The sequence below is a fragment of the Odontesthes bonariensis genome, chromosome 16 (genome assembly GCF_027942865.1).
Source record: "Odontesthes bonariensis isolate fOdoBon6 chromosome 16, fOdoBon6.hap1, whole genome shotgun sequence".
Lineage (NCBI taxonomy): Eukaryota > Metazoa > Chordata > Actinopteri > Atheriniformes > Atherinopsidae > Odontesthes > Odontesthes bonariensis.
This window is the reverse complement of record NC_134521.1, coordinates 21,358,346-21,369,296: the sequence shown is the minus strand read 5'-3', so window position 1 is coordinate 21,369,296 and position 10,951 is coordinate 21,358,346. Positions and strand designations below refer to the sequence as shown.

The 10,951-nt window shown below is 39.2% G+C and overlaps 1 protein-coding gene across 1 annotated transcript; it reads left to right on the top strand.

Moving 5' to 3' along the window:
• On the top strand, positions 1-7,557 carry nop16 (NOP16 nucleolar protein homolog (yeast)). The gene is made up of 5 exons (XM_075487242.1): positions 1-214; positions 444-552; positions 2,397-2,454; positions 2,914-3,020; positions 6,655-7,557. Exons 1-5 carry the CDS (start codon positions 108-110, stop codon positions 6,796-6,798), a joined length of 525 nt encoding a protein of 174 aa, XP_075343357.1. The 5' UTR covers positions 1-107; the 3' UTR covers positions 6,799-7,557.
• Positions 7,558-10,951: the final 3,394 nt, after the last annotated feature.

The following is a 10,951-nucleotide window of genomic DNA, read 5'->3' as shown; positions in this document are numbered from 1 at the left end:
GTGACTGGATTGAACCAAGCACGTGCTTCCTGTATCCATCCGCACGCTGCCTCTTCTGCGCTGCTAGCAAACCGCTTCTGTTCCTACAAACAGAAAACGTCTCAAACATGCCGAAAGCCAAGAAGTCCAGCAAAAGGAAGAAGTTCGATTACACCCAAGACCGAAAGAAGTTGAAGAAGAAGTTCTTGAAGAAGTGCAACCCGAGGATTGAACAGTAAGCACGGAACGGCTCATTAGCGTGTTTGCTAAACCTGGCTATCTAACTGTACAGTTTACTAACAGTTATTGAGAGAGAGATTATTAGGAGTTTCGAGTCTTTTTAAGTCACTAATTTTGATGTCAAATCACATATTTTTCTTTTACGCCTTTCACCTAGTTGACTACGCCGACGTATCAAGTTATTGCAGAACCCAAGAGCGTCTCTAACAAGTCATCACTCTCAGTCCACAGATTCGTAATGCCTGGGACGACAAGAAGTCCATGGCCAAGAACCTGCTGGAGATGGGCCTGTCTTCTGACCCGAATCGTACTCTGCCGGTAAAGAAACGGGGGGTAAGTGATGACCGAGCTATCACCTGAGCAACAACACACACCTGAGATGAGGGAACTAGGTCTAAAAAGTTTCATGAACATTCAGGCGGTTTAATTGTATTTAAACTGAAATATTATATATGGAAAGGAAATTCTTTGCAATGTTTTAGTTGTGGTAATGACTTGATGTAGAAGCATCAACATATGAAAGAGTCATGGCAAAACATGCACCTTTTTTTTTTTAGCATTATGTACCCAATCCAAGCTTTCCCCATTTCCTTCCTTGATTCATAATGTTGGGAAAACATTTGACTTGTCAACCTGGTAATGAGCATTAAACAGGCACTGTATAAAGCCTGGTTTAACCTCCCATCAAAACAACAGTAGTACATTTCCTTCTTCTTCGTCTGACACTCCCTTATTCTCACTCTTCTTCTTTTGACTATTTGACTCTTCTTCTTAGTCGCTCTGTTTCTTCTCACTGTTCTTCTGAATTTCAGACTTCTTATTCTCACTCTTCGTCTCATGATGCTTTCTGACTCTTCTCACTCTTCTTATGACTTTCAGACTTCTTATTCTCCCTCTTATGACTTTTTGGGACTCTTCTTCCAAGTTATCAAAAGCCAGTTTTCATCAACGCGTGTGGGTTTGGAAGTCTCATGTTTCGCTCTTGGACTTATTAATTCAATTCAATTCATTTTTATTGATATAGTGCAAAATACAACAAATGTCATCTCAAGTCACTTAGATAATAAAGTCCAATTCAAGCCAATTGGAATTAAATTAATTGTAATCATAATTATTAATACAATAATCCAATTCAATTATTACTCTGCTGATATTCACCAGACCTACTTCAAATCTGCTCAGAAGATGGATAACAAATTGATGAACACTTTCTTTAGAAAACTAAAGGGTGTGTCCGTGGGGCCACAGCGAATTTACAAATCACGCCATGTCCACAAAAATCACTAAATCATACATATTTAATCTGAAGGGTGCCGAATTTATAGTGGGTTTCATCTCTCTTAGGATCTGAACAGATCCATATGCAAATGTTCTGCCAACTCCATAGCCATGTGCACTTATAACAGGAAGTGATTTATCTTATATTTTGGGTATATATTTTTATATTTATATTTAGGTTTGTCAAAATATTGAAGTCTGTAATAATAACTTTCACTAAAAATCCACCTTTCCTAGCCTGGGTGGCAGTTGTCTGGATAAATTTCAGCAATCCATGAGACTCTGTGCCGTTTAGAAGTTTAGATGCTCAGAAGTTTGTGGGAAGAAAAACATGAAAAACCGACTATAAAACATTTGTGTTTGTGTTTCTGATGAATCTGGAGCCAAATCTCAGAGTAACATCAATGAGCCACTCTCCTTAAAGCCCCTGATGAGTTCTCTCATGCGCCTACTCAGTTTTTAATTAATCCCTGCTGCTGTTGCAGTTGCACCCTGCGAGTAATTAAAGTTCATCTCAGCTGTAGCTTGTTTTGTTTTTTCTCGAGCTCTTTCGTTTGGTCAACTCACCGCAGCGAATGCACCCTGAATGATTAATGTCTGCGTCCTCTGGGCTCGTGAGCGAGGATGTCTGTCTCCTGAAAATCAAATCAAACTTTATTTATAAAGCACTTTTCATAGATTAAAATGTAGCACAGTGTTATACATGTTTAAAAGCAGCCCCCATCCCCACCCCAGCACGTACACACAAACAGACACATGCACACGCACGTAAAAAAAAATATATATATATATATAAAAATAAAATAAACGTGAAAAGGTTCCTCACAGGTCCTGTGACATCAGTGAGGCATGTGGACAATCTGTTGATTGATTGACCGTTTTTCTGTCCGTACCTGCAGCTCCTCGGCGAAAACAAAGATGGCAAAACGCTCGTCATCAAGCCCTACATCATCAACAGTGAGTCGCTGCTTCTGAATACTTCAGCTTGAACATTTATGAGCGTTTTTTTTTTTATGAAATGGAAGTAAAGTAATATTTTAAAAAGTGCATAGATGGGCCCAATTTCACAGAAATGAGTAAAGGTCTTGGGTTCTTGTTAGTCATCTTTTATATAATAGCCTGTTTTATGCCACCTCAGGGATCTTTTTCTGTTTTTCAGTGTGTTTTTTTTTTTTCAGCCTAATTACATCAAAGTAACTGTAAACAGTGTTTATAATCTGCAGCATGACTTTGTTTTAATGCTCAGAATCCTTCAGAGCAGCCGCTTAATGTAATTCCTCCAATAAAGCAGCGACGGCTTTGGCTTTTTATACTTCTATCTTCTCAAAGTGAAACCCCGAGCTGCGAGAATAAAACCCAGTGAATCGTTGAAAGCAGGCAGGTTGGAACTACAGTTGTCCGTTTGTTTTCCCGCAGAGCTGGAAGAGGAGGCCAGCCTCCCGGAGAAGGACAGCAAGACGCTATCCTCGGACCTGGTCGAGTACGTTCAGTACATGATCCGAGAACACAAAGACGATTACAAGGTAAGAAGGAACTAAAGGGGTGCTATGCCTGGCTTAGGGGGTAAACCAGGAGACTGGTGTTTCTAATGCATTGTGTTTAAAGCTTAAACAAGGTGAAAGCGGTGAGTTTAGTACTGCAGTGCTTCTTAATACTTTAAAATTGATGTATTTAATGTGTGCTTTCCAGCTAAGTCTGTCTTCTGACCCGTTCAATATTTACCCCATTGATTTGAATCCTTACAAGTGTGTTCAATCTGCCATTTCCCAATAAAATGATTTTAGTTTGATTTTAGATTTGATGACATTTTGCTTCTATCAAGCCAAATCTTCAATTTATTTCATTTCAGTCGTCATCTCATCCGGTAAATGCTGCAAATCACATATAACGATGTGTAAAATAAACACTTGAGGTCCATAACATGTTTGGAGGTTTAATTTCATGGAGGTGAAAGAAAACTTTAAAGATGACCTTTTACTCTTTTTATTTTAGTCAACAAAATAAAATAATAATAAGATCTTATTTGGGCGATGCTGTAGAAAAGGTTTGGTTTGCAAAATATCTATGTTGGTGTGGACAACAGATTGTGCACTGATATGAACTGAATTATCAGGTTGAAGCTGTTCTTTAAGCCCTTTTATCTTCTGCTGGGACGGTTTGGAAGATGTTCGCTGACGCGTTCAAGGACGTGTGTGATGCAGGCGTCCGTTTGTTTTGCTCCGAGATGTTTCCTTTGTCTCATCCTTCTGCGTTTCAGAGGAGAAAACCTGAGTGTATCCGCTCAGTGTTTTTCCTCCAGGGTGCAGTCGATGATCAGTGCTCGCTGCAGATCGACGGTCACACATCCGGGTGCCTTTTGGATTTATTGCTCAGAGCAGTGGGAGGTGGTTGTATTAATTTGAGCTTTTATCAGAAAAGTCCTTCATGGATTCTCAACAGTTGCTGTGAATGAGCCATCACCGGGAGCGCTTCCAAGTCGGGGTCATTGAATAAGAGAGGATATTGTGTTATTCTTTCACTCATTTTCTCCCCACAGCGAAACAGTCTTTCACTGGAAATCTTCCATCCTTGACTGAAGTCTGAAAAAGTATTTTTCTTATTCTCAAACACGGCTTCACGTTGTTCTTAAACTGCACATCTGCAAGGTTTTCACCATAGTTGAGGCACATGTGTCCAGTGAGTTTAACTTTAAAGCATGAAGCTGGGATTGTGGTTACCATTTTGCTCTCTGCTGAGCAAATTGTGGCGCCTGCACGATGCCTGTCTGGAGGGTTTATAATTGATTCCTGCCACATTCCTGACTCTTATATTTTTAGTAGAAAACATCCTCGGGCAAAGAACAACTTGATCTGAGCAAACAAAAATAAATTAAGTCATTTATACGTTTCTCAATATGCCATAGCCTACCATATGTCTTTGTTAAAGAGAATAATACAAAGTCTTTCAGCATGAAAGCATGTAGTTTTAATGTGTGACAGCATCCTGTATCACAACAAAATCTCTGCCGTTTGTAACAAACTAAACCGTGTGAAAATCTGGTAAAAATTCGGAGAGTTATGATTATTGTAGTTGGGGATATACACCCTCCTCAGTCGAAATAAATGCAATGGGGGGGCATTGGAGACCCATCCAAGATGGCGGCCGCGCTGATACGTCAGCTCCAATAGGCAGCGTCAGTCTGAGGCGTCTATGTATATCATGTCTGTGTAGCACCATAGGCACATAAAGACTTTTATTTTCTTTATATGTCTATGTGTAACACGCTCTAGTGGTATGCTTCCTCAAAAACGGTCCGTGTGGAACAAAGATTCCTGAGCTGAGCAGGGAGCATAATGCGCGTGGTAGGAATTTAACGAAGCTCTTTGCCTCGAGGATTTTTTGTAATCGAGTTACTCGTTTCAGCCCTAGTTGTAATATAGGTAGTTTGATGAAACGACCTACAAACATGCAGGCAGCAGCCAAATATGGAGAATTTTTTTACCCTTTGATGGGGTTAACAAGAGGCCGATAATAGGTGTTAACGTGATAGTTCGGAGTAGATTCACCCTAGGGTCATTTGAACTGTGACATCCAGCCAAGTAGCCCACCCGAAGTTTTTCCGATCTTGGCCGAATATCAGCCGATTTACCGAGTTATCCCGAATAGCTTAGTACAAGCGCTAACGGACCCTTGCAGTATCTCCAAAATTACCACACTAAAATCACATGCCATGACACCAAACTTCTACAGTAGTACAAATATGGTCTGTACTCACAAAACAATGCATTTGGAAGTTTGCACATAGTCCAGGAGTTTATTATTATCAACACAAGCCTAATAGCTTCTCTGCTGCTAAAGCTGCGTCGACGTCACTTCCTTGATCTGGGAGCTTCAATGTAAGATGAGGGTTGATCTACTACTGTAGACAACAAAGCAAAATAAATTCACAACTCTACAACATAAAAATTCATGTAGAATTTAGCATATACTTGTTGTCTACAGTCTCTACTCCGAACCATCACTTTAAGGATGGAAGGCCGTTATCTGTTTTTGGGTTAGCCTGACTTAAGAACTCTAATCTGAGGGGGATGCAGCATGTTTTTCCTGCTCTGAGACATAACGTTCGGTGTAAGATAGTCTGATATCTTGCGAGGACTCATTTTAAGTGTCAGTATCATTGAACTGAACAGAAATGGTTTGATAGGAGTATCTGGTGCTTCTCTCCAGCCAGGTGCATATTATGAAAGAGCTTTCCTCTGAAACCTGATCCAACATCTTTCACGAGTTCCAGTGTGACTGACATCATGAATATTTCCATAACATCAACGTATAGAAGATGAACTAATAAAACATCATCACTTGACATGAGAAATATTTTCCATTTTGTCTAAAAAAAAAAATTAAAAAAAAATATATATATATATATATATATATATTGTTTTAATTAAAAAAAAAAAAAAACCCAGGAATTAGATGTCATCACCCAGCCATAAAGGACTGTCCAAAGGTTATGAGCCACGGCTCATTTCCTTGTATAAAGCAGGAAATAGTTTATGAAAACGTGTGCAAACATAAATGTAAATACATTATATAGGGGTAAAAACAGATTTGGTATATTTCTAAGGAGCTTTAAACTCAATATTTGGTGTTAGCTCCTTCATTCTTCAACACAGCCTGAACCCTCTTTATGTTCCTTATCGGTGGCCTGCAGTCTGAAGACGTCACATTTTCAGCTCGCTTGGAACCCCGGCCGAGTAGGTGCTAAGCATGTAACTGGTACCAGAAAACCCTAAAAACCGAGTCAAGTTGAGTAGGTACGAGTAGAAAAGGGCCAGAAGGCAAGCTTTGTGTCATTTCTTAGTTGTCTTCAGGAATGGTTCTCCAGGCTTCTTGAAGGAAAATCCCAATGCTCTTCTTTGGATGTCTGCTGCCTTTTTCTTTTTTTTTTTTTCCTGCAGCAACACAAAGACCCGAGTCACAGATCTTCACCTTCACGCTGTCTGACAGCAGCTGTCAGAACCCATTAAATGTCAGCTTTTCAGTGCTGGCTCATAACTCAGAAATTTCTTTTGTTTTCACCATACTGACTGTCTTGCCGCCCCCCCCCCCCCCCCCCCCCCCCCCCCCCCCCCCCTTCTCTCTCTCTCTCTCTCTCTCTCTCTCTCTCTCCGTGTGCAGGCGATGGCCAGAGATGAGAAGAACTACTACCAGGACACACCCAAACAGATCAAGAGGAAAGTCAACGAGTACAAACGCTGCCACTCGGAGCACTACGAAAACTTCATGAGCTCGCTCGCTGCCCCAGAGTCGATGGTTCAGTAGGGGGGGGCAGAGGGTCATCAGCTCAGTCTGGACTGGATATCGTGACAGGGAAGGACTCGATGCTGGACTTTCAGACTGTGATAGAAGTCTGGTGTTTGGGCAGCAGATGATGAATCACCAACAGCGACGGACTGCGGCATCTCCGTGTCCATTTTAAGACACGACGCATCTCTTTTTTATTTGTGACGTTTTCCCAACTCAAACGTGAGTGTTTTTAAATGAAACTCCCCGAAACTCGTCAGCATGATGTTTAAGCTCCATATTTCCTGAATTATCCTGGTCAGCACCTGTTTTACACCAGCCAGGTGTAAAACACTGAAAAACACAGAAAAACAGGACCGGTCACTGCTTCAAACCGCATCCTTTAGCCAGAAATAAGTTGAAATGAGGCATCACCTATTCCCAGGTTTTCTGGGTCACATGACTTCAATCGATGGATTAAAGTATCTTTATATGTTTTATATTTGAATAGATATTTGAGCAGGAACATTGAAGGTGGATTATGTGTTAAATAAAACAAATTTCTTGATCCAGTCATCATATAAATGTTCCCTCAGCGGAATCGAAGAATCCCAAATGTTTGTTTTCTGAAATGTGACATTTCTTCTTACTGTTATCCAGTTTCTCTAAGAAGACAGATTTAGATTTGGACATTGAATTATCATGTGTGCAGATTGTGTTGCACACAGGAAAAGTCCCGTTCAAAACAGTCTTCCCGCTTTGTCTGAATAAATTCTGGATTTACAGGGTTTCAAAAAAGTGACAGTGTCTTTTACTCCTTTCTCGCAGATGGAATAAAAGCTTTGGACCGGGTCTTTTTAAATAAATGCTAACGGAAACTCTTGTGCAGGAAAATGCTGTCAAAACTCTTTACGGTAGTTTGGGCAAAAGGATTTCTCTGTCAGATATCCAAAGACTTCAAAGTCTTATCAAATACCATGTGTCAGAACAAAGTGTTTCTGGGTTTCTGAAAGCTGTGAGGAGTCCTAACTCAGGTCAGGAAATGGAGACACTGAGGAGAAAGTCAGAAAGCGGACCGACAAACAAACACTTAAGAGAGAGCTGAGTGTCGGGAGCTCGATGCTCGTTAAAGAAACGATTACATCGATGATTTTAGAGTAGAACGCAGAACATCAGCAAGAGATCCGGAAGGGAAAGAAATGATTTAAAGTTTGGGCGACTGGGTTAAAATAATGCTACCTGGAGCTTAGCTTAGGGGGTCCACTGTTCTCGTATCAGAAGTTTGTCTGTACTGGATAAAAGAAGTCAAATTAATTTATTTTAAAGCACAAAAATGGTAAAGGGGAAATGTATGGAGGACTGAAACTGTCGTATCTTTAATGAATACAAGAATATTAAATAAGTATATGATAAGTTCTGCTAAAAAAATTCAAAATAATTTATTCAAAAGGGATTTGATGGAATATGATTTTTTTTCATCTTTAATTTTAAACTACATCCTTTTAAGCTTCATGTTAATGTGGCTATTTATTTTGCCACTAGTTAGAATATTTAATTTCCTTCCTGACCGCCTTCTCGTTTATATAATGAAGCAGAAACGCATACAGGAACGTTAAAAAAAATGGAGACAGGGAAATGGAAATGAACACGGGTACGGAAAGGGGAAATGACAGCGAAGCACATGGTTTTTATCAATAAAATACATTTTGAAAAATATGGTGAAAGCAAAAAAAGGAAATAAAACATTTGGTGGGAATGAATAGATCAATATAGTGTAAAGGGAGCAATACAGAAACAAATGCAGTATAAACTGATAAAGACATAAAGGAATTAAATTATTTCCAAAAAAAAAGAATAAATACATAGAAAACTGAGTTGCAACGTAAAGATAAAGTTTGAAATGAAAGTACAATTGTTTAAAAACTATTTAATTATTGTTGCATTTTATTATCTAAATTCTGCATTCAACCTCATCTAAACTTATTTATTTAGCAATTTATGTATTTTTGTGTTGTTTTTTCACATTATGGCAGCTTGAGTCTTCCATAAGAGGACTGTGAATTTTCAATTTTGAGCATTTTTTTTCCTGAATATGTATCCATAGACCCAAACATTCAACCTTTAAATTTTTTCTTTATGGACCTAAATTAGCCGATAAGTTGAAGCTTTATTGAAATCCATTTAAAATTGGACCCTTTGCCACAGCTTAAGTCACTCTGAATGCACTGATATTATCAACCTCTGTATCTGCCATCGGCAAAAAGGAAGCATAAACCGACGGCAGTGACCAATCTTTACCTGACGTCACATTGACTTGGGCTGAAAGTGACAGGATTTACCTGCAGAACCAGCAAATATCCAGCAGGTGGCAGCCTAATCTCAGCAAGCCATTTATTTTTCACAAGAAGATTTTGTTTAGCCAATCGAGTATTGAAAAATCTTTGAATAGGTGATAGTTTAAGAGGCTGAAGGGGGTTACAAACTGTTATCTTTGGTTTACTATAAAGGTTGGTTGATACATTTATTCAAAATAATTGCTGCCCATTCAAATATCAGTGCAATGAAAAGCTGAAATATAGTTTTTTAATTTTTTTGCATCATGCATATTTTATTGTTTTTACTGACATTAAAGGAAGGGGAAAAAATGCAAAGACGAAATATTTGTGTTGGCCCACAATTTCACAATATGTTCATACTTATTAAAGCATTAAAAAAGCATTTATACAGCAAATAATATGCACCTGCACACTAAATGTAGCTTTTAATCATTTAAAGCCTGTTGGGTTTGTTCTCAGAGCTGACAAAAAATCTTTAAATCAGCCGTTTCTGAACCTTTTCTATGCATTATGCCACCCAATACAAGTTGTTTTTTGGGTAGAGTTTGCTACAAAAAGTTCTTTATGTGCTGGAACACAAAACTGATCATTACTTTTAGCAAAAGAACGGCAATGGGGACAATTTTTTGAAAAATGTATAATATAAAGAAGGTTTTATGTCTGCATTGAACAAGTAGCTTAAATATGCGGCTGTGGAATGACTTAAATCTGTCATGGCTACCTTAAGATTTGAGTTCTGTACCTTTAATGTCATGTCAGTGCACTTAAAGCGATACAATGTAACTTCTCAAAAAGCCCACTATGGAGCTCCCCCTACAGGCTTGGAGGTAATGTACGGTTACACTGTCGCAAATACAACACCCTTTCACTTTCACGTTTGTTGACGAACCGGCGAGGAGTCAGAAGGTGCAAGCTGTGTCGACCGAGAAGGTAAGATTAATCAAATGTACCTGGGAGCGTGAGAGGGGTCTATTTGTTTTTGCGGTAGGTGTGCCAGAAAGCAAGTCGAAGTACTTCCGCTCAGCTCCCGGGCCGGTCCAGCAAATTTACATAGCGCAGTTATTCCAACTCAGACCCCCGAAGGGCATAGGAGACAGGCCAATCGTAATATTAAAACTCATTCTAGCCGCACATTTTTTTTCAAGCTGTTATTTTAAGGTAGAAATGTTACATAATATTGCTTTAAAGGTCAACATTTATTGGAAAAATTGGTCCGTTTAATAATATAAATATTCTGGTCTATAGTGAACCGAATCAAAAATTTGGATAAAGTGAGCAGGACTCACTGGGAGTCATGAATGTTAAAACTCATTGAGTAGCCATGGAGGTATTCTCCTGGACAAATAAAAACGTGGAACTGTTGATTCACTTCATCATCATGGCAATCCACCCAAATATTGGTAGCCGTAAAATCTGAATCAGAACCAAAACATATTGGCACCATCGACTGTTTCAAATGGGAGGCCAATGCCAAAGTGCCTTCATGTCCACTCGGGTTGGGTAGTCTACCTAAAAACTGTCAACTTTTTGCATGAAATACTCAGTCAACACATTTTTCCAATGAATTATGGTTTCATTAACTGTATGTCTTCATTCTGATCAGTGTAGCAGTTGTCTTCTGATCATTCAAGAAAAAGACTGTACAGGAGACGTCTGGGTTTGAAACCAGGTAATCCTCCACTGTCATCAAACATCAAATCAGATTTCCTCAACATGAGTTCAACAGTGAATAAAGGTATGCACTTGGTGTATTCATTTGGTGTGGAATTGCAAAGTCTGCACCGGCACTATCTGGGAATCCTGAACGTTTATACGATATTTCGGACGCTGTTGGAGTGGACACGGAGAAATGTTTG